General features: G+C 31.6%; 3 protein-coding genes across 7 annotated transcripts in view; all 3 read right to left on the bottom strand.

The window, feature by feature from the left end:
- The window catches only part of LOC127699115 (fermitin family homolog 2-like), a 41,937-nt gene extending 32,595 nt beyond the window's left edge, over positions 1–9,342 (bottom strand). Inside the window, exons 1-3 of the mRNA XM_052202856.1 lie at positions 9,167–9,342; positions 8,715–8,974; positions 2,053–2,286 (exon numbers count right to left, since the gene is read on the bottom strand). Coding sequence (XP_052058816.1) covers positions 2,053–2,286; positions 8,715–8,838 — 358 coding nt within the window. The 5' untranslated portion in view covers positions 8,839–8,974; positions 9,167–9,342. The remainder of the gene's footprint in view (positions 1–2,052; positions 2,287–8,714; positions 8,975–9,166) is intronic.
- The window catches only part of LOC127699106 (uncharacterized), a 197,993-nt gene that overhangs the window by 45,081 nt on the left and 136,858 nt on the right, over positions 1–16,054 (bottom strand). The gene's annotated exons all lie outside the window — the stretch shown is intronic.
- The window catches only part of LOC127699128 (tetratricopeptide repeat protein 8-like), a 46,544-nt gene continuing 46,032 nt past the window's right edge, over positions 15,543–16,054 (bottom strand). The window contains exon 11 of the mRNA XM_052202871.1: positions 15,543–15,790. Within this exon, the coding sequence (XP_052058831.1) occupies positions 15,674–15,790 (117 nt within the window). The 3' untranslated portion in view covers positions 15,543–15,673. The remainder of the gene's footprint in view (positions 15,791–16,054) is intronic.

Below are 16,054 nucleotides of genomic sequence, written 5' to 3'. Positions count from 1 at the left end.
AACAGAAGCTGAAACTGCTTGTAAATGATTCTAGAACGCTTCATGATTGTTAAAATAAGTTTAATTCACTTAAAAAACAATTTAGAAACTTGTGTATGTTTAAAGAGGAAGTTTAAAAAGCACGTGTAAAAGAAGAAACTAACCGGTGAGAGTCGAAATCTGTACATAACAGATATCACTATAATACGACTTTGAAAGTAAAACAGTTCCATCCTTTTGTAAAACAGTCTTTAATATATCTATCACATTAATGTTTGAAGGGTCTTAAGCTAATACAAACCATATTAGTCAGTATAAAACACCAAAACGGAACGAACAATAACCGATTACGTTTTGTAGTTTACAAATTCTAAGCTGGTTTACAGTTGTCTTTTTCACTATGTTTGTATCGTTTCAATCAAGCAGATACCAGTTTATTTCAACCAATGCATTGAAAAGAAACGAGAAATTTGTAATGAAAGGTTTAGTTTTTATATTTATCAGTATTAATTTGATATTGAATAGAAATAACTTATTAATATGGATGAGTTAAAATTATTAGTTTGAAAAATGATAAGAGCGCCCTCTACAATATAAATAACAAAGATGGCGGAATGTAAACTAAGCACCTCGCCCTCGAAATTGAAATTTTTCTCTTATTTCTTGCTTATTGTACTCTATAGTCCGCACCCCGTCTGGAAGGTCCAATTTTGGAGAATAAAACCGCGGACTATACAAGCCTTTCTACGGTAGGAGAAATGATCTAGATGTGATTAGATACTAATATGTGATTGCCTGATAAAATGAAAACAATATAATTTTTATTGTTTTTCCCTTAGTAGTAATATTAACTTAACATGACACCAAATTTTAGATAGGACCATAATCAAAGAAAAGTTATCTCCCTCCAGATATTGTTTCTTTGATTTCAAAGTCTATGTTAATTTTTCGAACAATTCTACATATTTTAGTGAAAATCTACCCATGAACCTTCTTCCCCTTTATATATATTATTTGTTGAAAGAGGACAAGAATCAGAAAAAATCATTTTGAAGGCGTTAAAGTTTTTATTTGTACTCTTAAGTACATATGAACTCTACCAAATATAACTCTATAATATAAAATAAGTCTCACGCCTCTCCTAGGTTAGTAAGCAGTGACTAAGAAGTATATAAAGATTCTAATGAAGACATGATATCTTTAACATCTATGCATGAGATTCTTGAAATCATGACATCCTTGATGAGGATATTTTTAACACAGAGCATAATTTCAGAATGTATGGCAACAGTACACACAAAGTGAATCAGTTATGCATCGCTCATTGTGCCAATTATCTAAATTATAAGCGGGTTTGTTTTGAAAAATCTATGTTTATTTTTATTTAACATGACATGGTTCAAAATCAGACTATTACATGTACCACCAAAAGGATAATCTGGGTTTGATTGATTGAAGAGTGGGCTTAAATTTCCTAATATTAAAAAAAAGGTATTGAGTGATGCATTTTTTAAAGATGATTTGATGATAAAAAATAAGAAATTATTTCTAACAAAGGGGTGTAGGTCATCTATGCCCCCACCTGAACTGGTCACTGATTACTCTTATTGCCATCAATCACTTGTTCGATATAATTTACCAATATCTGGGAGCATCAGACATATATTTTTTAAAGATTTGATGCAAAAAAAAAAATTTTCTTTCAAAGGGGTGTACCCCCCCCCCCATGGTACCACCTGAATCTGTCACAGATCACACTCTAACAAATTTCCAGCAATCACTGTTTCAATGTATTTACCAAACATCAGCAACAGTGATTTTTTTACAGAATCAATGTATATATACCTACAACTGTGCATTTCATTTCAAAATTACTTAGTACATGTACAGTGGGTGTAATGGGATTAATTAGCTATTAACCCAGTCTCCATCTTAATATTAACTGGTAAAAGCCAATGTTTGTTTTTAATACACTTCAACTATGCCAGAACTATTCAGAAGTATGAAGCAATTATTATTTTTGGCTGTGATCATAGTAATTCATTATCACACTATAAGATAAATGATAATTACCTAATTCTTTACAAAGCTGAACCACAGCGGAGAAAACTTTACATGAAAAGTCCATTCTCAGCTCGAGGATTTGTAAATCTGGGATCTGTACTTTCATTACTTTATGCATAGGAGTAAATAAAAGGCGTGCATCTGCTCCTACTCCGTATTGATCTAATGTGGTACGAGGTCTTGATAACCACATATTTTTATCTGGCCACCAGAGGGCATGATCTGACCAATCCATAGCAATATCTGTAAAAATAATTTGGTAACTATTCAAAATGCTTTTAAACAATTGAATACACTCGAACATCTAAAAACATACTATTTTATTTATAACTAAATGAAAATAAAAATTTTACTATCATTTGCAGATAAATATTGTACAGTACACTGTACATGTACTTGTATGTACAGCTCCAATTGATTTTGATTTTTCTATCTGTTCCTTGGACCATGTGCAGTCCACTAATAAAATTGAGAATGGAAATATCATTTTCTATTCATATCAATGGACCAAACTATACATCCATTAGTTAGGGTGGGGAAGTTGGGTAACCATACAGTCTAAGGTCTACTTGTGTGTCCATTGCCACTGTGGACTACTGACCAAAAATGAAATATAAACCACACGAGATTTAGTCGTGACAGTGTAGTTGTAGTTACTCCATATTGTATATTTAGAAAAAAATATCTAGTCTTTATCAATCCATTTCATACAACACTTGAACTGCAGAACATTAAATCATCAACAAACAGATCATGATCATTCAAAACAATTTTACATGATTCAAATGCAACTATAATCTAAGGCAGGCTGCAAGAATGAATAAATCATTTCTTTGACACCTGTATGGACTTATTTGCAGACACCAAAACAAGATTCCAATATCAACTATGAATTTGAAATTAATATACAACTACTATCTATCAACAGATAATTTTGTCTGTCCTTTTATTATTATGTGCACTTAGTATACTTAACATTAAATAAAGGAAATTAGAGTTGTTTGTCTTTTTATTGTTTTTCATTTTTTATAAGTTTTTCTGTGACTTATGATTTTTTATTGTCCCTTTGGGGCCTTCTGCCATATGCATAACACATGAAAAGAAAATTCATGCAAAAATGTAATGAAAAATTAAAATAGGATTCGATACATGAATAAAAATAAAAAGATCTTGATGTGGTATGTTCGCCAATGAGACAACTATCCACAAGCTTAAGAGACCCAAGTCTCCTTTGAAGATGAAAGCCATCCTTGGACATCCTTTAACTCCATTCAAAGTATCAAAGACATAAATACCCTAAGAGTGTGATAGCATCGGGACATGAACTCTATTATTGATAATTAATACTGATAGTTTTATTTCTAGATCCACAATAATCTTTTGCTCCTCTTTATAAGAGATGTTCTAATAATGCCCATCATTTTTAATAATCTTTTGCTCCTCCACACAAGAGAGGTTCTTAAAATATTGATTTGGAGATTAAAAACTGTTGACTATAAATCTTAAAACAGACAACACAGCAGTCCTTCCTGTTGATAATGTTATGATAAGGGAGATCTGATGATCTGAAATAATCTTTGTATAACATTCATCCTCCCCCGCTATGTTGACATAATAAGGTTTAATATTGAGGCCAAATTTCTATAACCAATATTTTAAATACTCTTTTTAACTAGATTAGAATACATGTACACCTCATGTGAATTTTGGTATTTCCACACCCACCTATGGTGATGAGTGGCCAATCAATGTCTGCTGAATTTCATAACTTTTATTCTGTTGAAATATTGAATGAGCAAACTAGACTCTCACAAAGATGAATCCATGGGTATTATTTTATGACCTATGAGCAAATACGTACATTTTTACATTGTAGATATATGCATCCAGTAATCATCAGATCTTTGAAATGGAAAATCCACTCAGTGACTGACAGTGACTTGCATGAAAAAATTCCTTGCTTGGAACCCTGCCTTAACTACTATGTAATCTTTACATAATGACCTTTACTCCCCGGTTGGCAGAAAGTGTTTATTTTCTTGCAATGGCCCAACATATAGCATCAAAAGACATTTAGGGGAACAGCTTTTTACTATATAAACCATTACTATATATGTCCCACTCGATATTATTGCAAGATAAAATTAAATGCTATATACGTCACAGCTTTTTTAGATGGGAGATGGTATGGGAGATCTGGCAGTACAAAAATTATAATGTAGAAACATATTGTAATACATTTTTAAACATCTATATTTCAAATATCAAGGACATTTTGCAAATGAAACTTTATAAATGCCACCCAATATTACATGAACTTTTCGTTTAGTATTCTAGCAGGAATCAATGTTCAATAATGAATTATCGTTTTAAGCACAGGAATAAATGAATAGAAAACAATGTTAAGCTGTGTAATTGATTGTCGGAGGAAATTAGATCATATCAAATGCTTGTTATTAATCTAATCAATAGAATTTGATACGAATGAAATTGATTTTTAATCGTAAAAATCAGTACTAATACTGTGTTTAATTGGATTCTTTGTACAACATTTCTATCATATCCTATAAGTGATTATATATATATATATATATAAAGATAAACAATAAAATCAGAACAGAGTCAAATTTCATCCTTTTATGCTTCTTAACTTTTTCCAGACATAAAAGTCATATTGACAACATATGTCTCTTAACAATATAAATTTTCGGAAAAATACATTACTATAAAATATTTGATCTTGGCCATGTTGGCAGAGTTTAAATTCACAATTCTTAGTGGAGATTTCATTTTCAAGTTTTTGGTTACATTTGTATCTCTCTCTGTTTCCAATCTTCCATGAAAGATCAAATTTATGTGAGGGCCTGGGGAAACCTTTGTATATCATTGTATATATTCCCAATTCTTTATTTTTAACTGACATTGTCATAAGTCATGAAAATTTCCGATATACTGTACATGTTTATTCATCAAAACTTCGTCTATCAAAGCTTACATGTTGATATGAAAATAAGAAGATGCGGTATGATTTTGAATGAGACAACTATCTTCCAGAAACTAAATGATGTAGATGAAAGCAACTATAAGCCACTGTACAGACTTCGACAATGAGCAAACCCATACATGTACAGTGTAGCTATATATAGTAAGCTATTTAAAAGGCCCAGACATGACAAAATGTGAAATGGTTAATCTATGTAGAAAACAACAAACGAAAAACAAATATTATAGACAGCAATAAAGAATAAAATTTTAAGGTGATAATTGAAGGAAGTTACGAAATGTAGCACATTATCCTAAATACATCAAAGAACACTTATATAATAACATATGTACCAAGAGCATGTATTGTACACAAATGCATTTAAAAATATTAATATGCATTTATGTAAATCTCTAATGCATTTCAAATCTTACCTAGAATACAAATATTTTTGAAATGCATTTGTGCAAATTGTGCACATTACAATTTACAATTACATATGTATTAATGCATGAGCATAATACTTAAAACCTATTGTATAAATTTGATTTTGAACTTTTGTTTCTTACGTTCAATTGCAACATAAAAATAATAAAAAAAAATAATTTGTTCACCTTATTTAATCATTGGAACGTAATAGTTCAACTCAAATAATAGACATACAAGATATAATGTCTATTATTTGACCTATAAATCATAACTAAACGTTTCTGTTTGTTTAAACTTCTTGGTCCATTACACATAAATAGGCCAAAATAGGTAGTTGTAACTACCAAATTCCATAAACTTTATAAATAGTTTATCTAATGGGCCTCATTTAATGGGTCACTGAGTTATTGTAAACTAAATATCCCACTATCATTGTGTATTTGGTTGATAACACTATCTTGTATATCTCATGATTGAGGTAATTATCGCTTGAAATTAGCAATTAAAATCTATCCATACTATGTCGTCTTGTACAATCACCTTTCAATGATGAATAAAATTGAGAATGGAAATGGGGAATGTGTCAAAGAGACAACAACCCGACCACAGAACAGACAACAGCAGAAGGCCACCAACAGGTCTTCAATGCAGCGAGAAATTCCCGCACCCGGAGGCGTCCTTCAGCTGGCCCCTAAACAAATATATATACTAGTTCAGTGATAATGAACGCCATACTAAACTCCAAATTGTACACAAGAAACTAAAATTAAAAATAATACAAGACTAACAAAGGCTAGAGGCTCCTGACTTGGGACAGGCGCAAAAATGCGGCGGGGTTAAAACATTTTACAATAACATATCATTATACTTTGAATGGGAGGCACCATAAATATATTGTAGATCAGGAAATCTAACAAATTTGAATATGACACAATATACATGTATAACATATGAATCTACATTTGTATATACAACAAAACAAATTCTTAATTGCCAATTTGGGCACTGCTAGAGGCAGTGTTGTAAAAAGGCCAAAAACTTAAGTCTAAATAAGTAAAAAAAAAAAAGATTAGAAAAAAATAAGCATTGTGTATAAGTTGCACAACATTTGGTTGAGGCTAACTTAAGTTAAGAGAACAGAAACGAAAAATTCAACAATTTTTCCATTAGTAAACGAACATAACTCTAGAACTGTTAAAGTGACACCACCAAAATTCCAACTTGATCTGTATTTTGTGGTAATAAGCATTGTGTGTAAGTTTCATAACATTTGGTTGAGGCAAACTAAAGTTAGAGAACGGAAACGAAAAATTCAGCAATTTTTCAATTTGTAAACAGGCATAACTCTAGAACGGCTAAAGTGACACCACCAAAATTCAAACTTGATCTGTGTTTTGTGGTAATAAGAATTGTGTATAAGTTTCATAATATTTGGTTGAGGCAAACTAAAGTTAGAGAACAGAAACAAAAAATTCAACAATTTTTCCATTTGTAAAGGGGCATAACTCTAGAATGGTTAAAGTGATGCCACCAAAATTCAAACATGAACCATGTTTGTGGTAATAAGCATTGTGTATAAGTTTCATAACATTTGGTTGAGGAAACCAATTTTGGGACGTATGGACAAGGGTAAAACTTGATGCCCCCTCCTGGCCCTCCACTATGGTGGGGGCATAAAAACACAAAAATACAACACTATTTATATATATAATTGACAGTTTTCAAAGTAACTATGAACTTTGAGACAGTGGATGAAGACATGATGACATACAAAAGTCCAGAAGAATTAAATTTGCCAAATTGGTCCAGAAAAAATTCAAAGATTTCTGAAAGTCTGCTATATATGAACAATGTTGTAAATGACTAATTACACACTAAAACAACGTTTTGGACCTGGGTCCCATAAATGGCATTTCCATAAGATTTCGGACCCTTTAGTTTGTAATAAAGTAACTTACATGGTGACTAGTCTCATTGGAAATCATACCACATCCGTTATTTTTATACTGTTGCTGGAAACATGACAAATTAAAATGAACTGCAGATCTGAAGTGGACACCACATCTGTGATATTCATTTGTGCCCAGGCCAACCTTAAAAAAATTGTTTTTACCTTACATTTGTGACTTTGTTTACATGTACATACATGTACATGTAGATTGAAAATTTCTTTATTTCAAAAATGAATACATACATTGTACAACAAGCATACATGTATTTCAGAAATAGCCACATAAGCAACTAAAAATCATTAAAAAAATATTTTATGGATATCTTGTCTGTAAGGAGAAAAAAATTGATAGATTTTTTTTTTTTTTTTGCATTTAATTCTCAATGGCACTAAGAAGATGTTATAATGGATGTAACTGCAATCTGACTTTCTGGGAACACTGAAACAGAAAGATGACTGAAATGCCTTTATTTGTTCATTTCATTCATGTATGGTTTTACATGTATATATCTAAAGCAGAATAAAACATACACATCTGTCTCACAAAAAGTTTCATCCCTTATCATGCTTATACACATTTATCAATTTGGATGTCATGTTTATAGATATTTAAAAACCATGACCAATACATGTATATACATCAAACAGATAAGTTCAAACCAAAAGTAAATTATAAACTTCCCTCAGGAAGCGATACAAGGCAAAGCTTCTGTACAAAGTTTATTTTGAAGTTTTGCTTCCTGCATCAAACTTTGAATGCATGCGCATGCATCTCTTATGACTTATTTACTACCTTGGTTGAGTTGGTAGACTCTTTGTATTAGAAGCCTTTTCTCAAATCTAGTATTGTCAGAAATTTCCCCTTCCTTCATTCGGAATGTGTTAATAATGAAAAAACATGTGTATATATATATTGTACATGAATAATATTGTTAACATACATGAAAGCTTTAACTCTTGAAACAAATACAAAAATTTAGCCTAGTTCGACAAGTGGTGTCAAACATCCCCTCTATAAGCCTGATTTTTTTTTGATTTTTATCACATCTGCTTTGAGATTCCATAAGCATCAAACATAGATAAATGGTTACCTATAACAAACTATTCAAAGAAATATTTTACCATTAATCCTCACATGGGGTAGCCCACTCCTGCTTTCATTTGCTTTAGTGGAGCCTTTACTATAGGGTTAGGGTTTCTGTTTAGGTTTAGGCAAGGATTTGTTTTAAATAAGGTTATGGTTAGGGTAAGATCAATAGTACATTACCCTGTACCATGTGTTTATTTTACAACTGGTACACAACTTACCTAAAGCTTCCACCAACTTCACCATAACACCACCCATGTGAAGGTCACCTGTCACCCTTAGGGTCCTCTCTACAGCTAAGTCAGTCACTGTTATATTTAATTCCCAAGAACCATCCATAGCCATTTTCCTTGATGGTTACGAATATAGAAATAAAATCACACTAATCCGGAAATATTTTAGGCTGGGTCAAAACGGATGTGTATAAACTTTTTACTACATAATCCACGGTAGGCTTTTCCTCCAATTTTCAGCTTCCCATCTGTTCCAATATAAAAACGAAAGTATATAGATTTCCAATTAAAAACGAAACTATATCTTATAAATGCGAAATCAGATAAATATTTCAACAACACACATAGGGCGATTGTATTACAACTTTTTATAGGTCAAATTCTGGCAATGGCCGATCCCGTACTTTATAACTAAAGGACTGATTTTGTTTTCTACTCACCATTTCATTAATACTTGACAAAACTTGATTTGATTTCCGGTTGTAATTCCAGATAATGATGAAGTTAAAGCACTCAAGCAAGTCCAAAGTTAAAAGTAAACAATACAATGTTCGTAATTCATTTCTCAATTTATGACTCAAACTTTATCAACTTCCCTATTTGGAGCGCACTTACCATGTACATGAAACTTTTTTGTAAGATTCGTTCTGATTGGATGATATTTTTATCGACACTGGGGGTGTCCCAGATTTTCTATTTCCATTTAATCTTCTTTCCCCGAGAATCCATCAAATCGTTGCTTTACCTTAGAAGTAAAATTAAACCATATTTCGAAAATGAAAAAAACTCAGAAAAATTAAAATTATTACACATTGCAATCAGAATAGCGGCTTTATTTGCTGGGAACCCAACATTCCATTGCTGCAGTTGTCCAATGAGATGTTATTTTGTTTTGTAAAAGGAATTCCAATGTCAAGTGCCTTCTTCGACGTCCGCACGGGTTACTTTTGCATTTTTGTCCATTGTTTAATTTTTTTCAATTTGCAAAGTAAATAACATTAAGATTCGCGTTTGTACTAATCATACACCATATTTTATTAGTATAAAGAGAAGAAAAAAATAAAAGTAAAAAATTGCAAAAAAGAGGGACATTTGCCACATCACATTGCTCGGAGTAGCAACCCCTATATGTATAAAGTTTTTTTTAAAATAACCTGGTTGACTCTATATCTGTATATATGATTGTTTTATCTGGAACTGATACAAAGAATCTATTAGTAGTTAGTATTAGTTAGTATAATAGTCCCAGGTTTTATGAATGTTTTGTCAAGGATTTGTATAGATTTATACTATACAAATCCTTGGTTTTGTCTGGGAACAGTATATCTAATCAATATATGTTCCTGGTTTTGTGAAGTATATTTAATGTTTTTTTATAGGACCAAATCATCTTGTATCTAGTGACTGCCATCTGGGAACAGTATATATATATGTTCCTGCTGCCATCGACATGCTGCAGTTTGTCATTTGTGCTACAAGTGGCTTAGAAAAACGTATTTACCCAAAATTTATTATATGTTCGAGGTGTATTGAGACTACTGTAACACAGCTATAGTAGTTTCAGGTTTGCACCATATTTTCAATTTAAAACTTTCATTGATATAAGGGAGCAACTATTTAACTTCAAGGGGGAGGGGGCTATGATTTTTTGTCTGAGTCAGAATTTTTTTTTCGTGCAAAGTGCAAACATTTTTTTTTTATTTTTTCGTCGCTATCAATCAAATTATTTTTTTCAAAATTTAACACTATAAAGTATGGAGGAAATCTGGATTCAGAATCTTTTTTTTTTGTCATTTGCTTCACCACAATATTTTTTTTCATCAAATTGGGGATCACAATATTTTTTCAGGAAAAAACCATACCCTCCTCTTTGGAAGTTAAATGGTCGTTCCCTGAAGTATTTTGTATTTTCTTTTATTCTAAGTTCAGCTTAAAACTGTTTGGGGTATCTGAACTTTTCTATAGATGGCATGTGAAGCATGACTGTTCATAATTGTCACAAAATATCATCCATATTGATCTATTCAATTTTGTTTTTACTATGAAGTATTGACTCAACATTTGAATATCATTTTACAATTTAAAACTGGTTGCAAGAAATATGTCACCCACTCACAAATGACATGGTTTGTTGTAACAAAAACTCTCTCTCTCATTAACAAAAATCTTCAATTGACAATCCTTCAGATTGTTAGGAAGGAGAGATACTAGGTCATTCATAAAAATTGTCTTGCATCATTTAATAGGCATACTCATATCAACAGAATCTTAAATATTCTATGGTTAATTCACACATCTTATAATAGAATGATTTATGTCACTGCTGTTCATTACCTGTTGCAGAAAAAGCAAAATCATTATACATAATTTCTGCAGCGAAAAAATACAACTTTTACCTCAGTGATGTTTTGTCTGCTTTTTTTTTATAATTTTTTCCCTCTTTCTGTTCTTGAAACATTCTTTTATAGATTGAAGATAAATGCAGTTTTTAATAAAAAAAAAAAGAGTATAAATAAGTTTTGCTTATAGCTTGGCATAAAAGATTGTCTTAAAAATGAGTAATGACTTAACTTGCAGTGAGGTGAGTTTTTTTCTTTGCTCAGTGTTGAAGGCCTCACTGTGACTCTGAGATGAAGAACAGCAATAAAAGCATGTACTGATTTTGTGTCATGGATGGATATAGCCCATATCCTTTGTTTTCCTATCAATCAATAAGTTTTGTTTATAACTTGGCATAAAAGGTAAAAAACTGTCTAAAACAATTACGTGTCTTTCTGATAACCTGACTCAGGTTGACCAAAATTCTTAGTTCCTACCTTAAATATTTTTTGTCATTTTTGAACAAGCTTTATGGAAGGCAGATTGTTTCTCCTCTTCAAACCAGTTTAAAACCTTTCACAAAATAAAATTCTTTGCCTACCTACCAACCAAATATTTTTAGAATGTGTGCAGATATTTAGGTATAATATTTTGGCCTGACTTTAAATTCTAGTTCATTTTTAGCACTGATGGGTTCTTGCTCTCCCTACCAGGACCTTTTAGGTTATAAGTACTGTAAATTTTGTGTTTTTGTTCAACATAAGCATCAGACATGTAACAAGCTTCAGTTATTTGTAAACTCAACAATTTGGGAAATGACCTTACATCTACCAAAAAACTTTCCATTTATTTATTTATTACCGAAATGAATAAAATAGTCCCTATCAACAAAAAAAGTTTAAGAACCCTTAAATGTAGACTGTAAATTTTTATGACGAGAAGGAGAAAAGTAGATGATAAGTAATTTTAGAGGACAAATCTCTTGCGTTATTTTAAAATAACATTTTTTATGCTAATCACACAAATCATTAAATGTTATTATGTTTATAGGAATATCATCTTTTACCAAATGATGTGACTAAATTTAAGAATAAATTATTAAATGATGTTTGACTAAATTAAGAGTACAAGTTACTAAATGCAATTTGACAAAATGAATAGTAAAATGACCTTATAAGAGAGGTTATTTATTATGCATTTATTAAGGTTCAAAATGCATAGGTATTCAGGGGCGGATTCAGGCAGGGAGCGTGGTGGGTGTTGGCCCCCCCCCCCCCCCAAAAAAAAATAATTTGCAAAGCATGGGTTGTCCTCAGCTTAATAAAGAATATTTCGATAATTTTGCGCCCCCCCCCCCCCCCCCCCCTTAAACCTAAAATCCTGGATCCGCCCCTGGTATTAATACCACAGCAGGACAGGAAAGGTTTTCACTTGATAGAAATCATTAAACTTATCTAAACTTGGGGTACAATAGTCACAATTTACATCGTGCCATGCAATGCAGGTAATTGTAATACTGAATACCTTAGGGTGACCTCTAGATGTCCAATATTTTTTTTATCTTCTGTTGTCAGGATGCTGCCCAATTAAAATTTACCATACATCTACTTTTATTCATTCAAGGCTGAATCAGGAACAAAATGGTGTTTACAACAATTTACTAGTAACTAAGATTGTTAATATCAAAGCCTATTATTCTTGACTCCTGTTTATATTTATAACTATACTAAATTAGTAGCTGTATTTTTCATGGACTAAGTGATTGTGACAAGCTGCAAATAAATTTATGTCTGCCTTCTCATAGCTACTCATGTAAACAAGATATGGATTGGCACACTTCACAAGACAGTATGAATAAATTATAAAGTATATTTGGTAAACTGACAATTGTTTAAATACCTACTTATAAATAAATGTATATGTTATTGTTTTTATCTAGTATATAGATTTAGGCCATGTGATAAATTTCACTGTAAAAGACTACTGTAACTACTAAGATTATTGCCTGAGTGCCTACAAACAATGCAAAATATTTCTACATGCATAAAAATAGGATCCTTTATCAAGAATTGATATGAAATATTTTAAACCAAATATTGGTCAGTGTCCTTTTGGCACAATTTTAATGTGTGTCTGCTCATGTTCCACTCTGGATCAAACACATGTGAATTCTGTTTGAAATCTATTACTACATGTACCAGTGGTAGGTGTGGGGTTGTGTAAATGGCCTTTACTTGCTTGTGAATCCCTCACACCATTTGAGATATAAGTGTTACCTCATTTTTTGCCAGCAGGGTACAAATTGTGGATAACTTTATTTATAGGAATGCTCATTATTCAAGGCTGCAATTCCATAAGACATTAATCAAATACATGTAACAATCATGAAAATGTAGAATTTCATCATAAAATGGTGAACAGGTACAAAATGAAAACTTAGCTTCCAATGTTCTTGGGATTGGCAAATCCGAATCATTCAGATATTTGAAGAACTAACAATTCATCTTGTAATGATTTTTTCTTAGTCCTAGCAGAGACATGTATCTGGTCCTAGGGATCTAACTTAGTAAAAGTAGACCCAAGGAGAACAAGATACAAACCTAATTGTCAACTTCTTATAAGCTACATACAAATAGCAGCTCAATAATTAAAATGTTATATTTCAGAATAAACTGTTATCACAGAGATATGTCTCGCCTTTTTGTAATTTTGATAATGCAAATGTTGAAATTAAAATAGCAATACTTTAACATGTAAGTTATGCAAATATTCAAAGTCGATGAACCATGACTGAAGGTACATGGCTAAACAATCTCCATGGAATGAGATGTGCCAATGCTAATACAACTGCATACCAAATACCATTGACTTATTATAAGTCGTTCCCTTTAAACAAACCTAAACACAAACATTAACTTTAAACTATGTAAAAGTTTCAAAGTCAATGAACCATGATCAGGGGTGGGGCTATATAATCTCCATGGAAACGATACTTGCAAATGCCAATAAATTTGCATACCAAATATCATTGACTTAACATTAGCAGTTCATCTTAAACTGATCTAATCACAAACTAATACATGTAAACTATGCAAAAGTTTCAAAGTAAATAGACCATGACTGAGGGGGAGGGGCAAAATATTCTCCATGGAAATGAGATGTGCTAATGCTTATACAACTGAACACCAATTAACATTGGCCTACCACTAATGGTTCCCCTTGAACTGACCTAATCACAAACTAATACATGTTAACTTAGCAAAATTTTCAAAGTCTATATACTATGACTAAGGGGGCAGAGCCAAATAATCTCCATGGAAATGAGATATGCCAATGCTTATACAACTGCATATCAAATATCATTGACCTACCACTAGTGGTTCCCCATAAATTGACCTAATCACAAACTAATACATGTAAACTATGAAAAGTTTCAAAGTCAATAGACCTTGACTGAGGGGGCGGGGCCAAATAATCTCCATGGTAATGAGATGTGCCAATGCTAATACAACTGCATACCAAATATCATTGACCTACCACTAGTGGTTCACCATGAACTAGACCTAATCACAAACTAATACATTGTTGATGCCGCCGACGCCAGAAACAGCATACCTATGTCTCGCTTTTTGACTCCGTAAAGGCGAGACAAAAATGGAATAAAAGACAAGCTTCGGGGCCGTGGTTGGCTGCCAACATAGAGTAAACAAATCAGACCTTTTATACACTTTTTAATTTTTATAGACTAAACCATTCTCACATTTTTTTTCTGCAGTCAAACTATTATTCTTTCTGAAAAAAAGTCACATATTTAAAAGTGGAGAATTTTCTGTATAAAAATCTGACCAAATTATATTACTTTTATCATTAGTTCACAAATGAAAATTAATGCAGTATCATTTTCTATAAAAAAAAAAACAACAAATTATACATTATATAAAGACTATATATATATATCTTTATCAAAAATTGTGTGTTCATCTACTATTTCTGGATATACACTTGAGTATAAGCCGACTAAAATGAGAACATGAATTGTAAATTTCTTTGAAACAAGATTTAAATTAAACTTGTGAAGGTAGAAATATAAAAAGTTTTTGCAGAAATATATAAAATTATCACTTGCGTAATATACAGTAAAACTTATTTAAACGGGACCACTTTAGGAATGAAGATTTTGTCCACATTAGAAATCGTCCCATACCCGTGTTTTGTTTACACAGTTTAAATTACTAAAGAATATTTACAGTAGGTCCTGATAAAAGAGATCAGTTAATTAGGTTTCCATTTTACCGTGAGTTCAGATAAGACAGCTTCCACTGTATTTCTTTAATAATATTTTTAGTTCAAGTATTTACTTAAGGATATTTAACAAGAAATATGCAATTTGATAAAGTTCCTCTTACCTTAAATCTGTAGGCGAGTAATCAACTATTTTTACTACATATAAATTTCCAATTATGGTGTGTCAGGATTGAATAAATAACAATATAGAGAGAGGGTGATTCAATTTAATACTACAACAAGTAAAAAAACATACATACATAACAATTGTATACCAAGTCTGTCATTTCCATTTCATAAAGTTATTAAATATATCACAGTAGAAGATTATTATGACACTAATGTTACAGTAATGAAAAATGATGTTTCAGTTGCTTTAATAAATCTTTTGAGTCAACATGGTCTTGGAAAGCATCCACGGCTCTCTTAGCTGCATTATAACTGCTCTGTAGATCACCCAACTGAAAAAGATTAAAAATTATTTTGATATGAATAGCATTAGATTTTTCCTTATAATCAAAGTAGAAAAACCATGAATTTATACCCTCTGCTTCCTGTATCTGAAAATCAAGTTACTAGTTAGGAAGACTAACATTTCAAACCAAGGGTTATGTCGAAAAGGAGGGAGCCAGATCGTTACCCTTGGCTAGCAAAGATGGAGTACTAGGCCCATTACTATTTTCAGAAATGATTAGGGTTAATGCAATGCTATGGGAAACCGATAA

The sequence above is a fragment of the Mytilus californianus genome, unplaced genomic scaffold, assembly GCF_021869535.1.
Source record: "Mytilus californianus isolate M0D057914Y unplaced genomic scaffold, xbMytCali1.0.p SCAF_4, whole genome shotgun sequence".
In the NCBI taxonomy this organism is placed as follows: Eukaryota; Metazoa; Mollusca; class Bivalvia; order Mytilida; family Mytilidae; genus Mytilus; species Mytilus californianus.
This window is presented reverse-complemented; position numbering and strand designations above follow the sequence as displayed.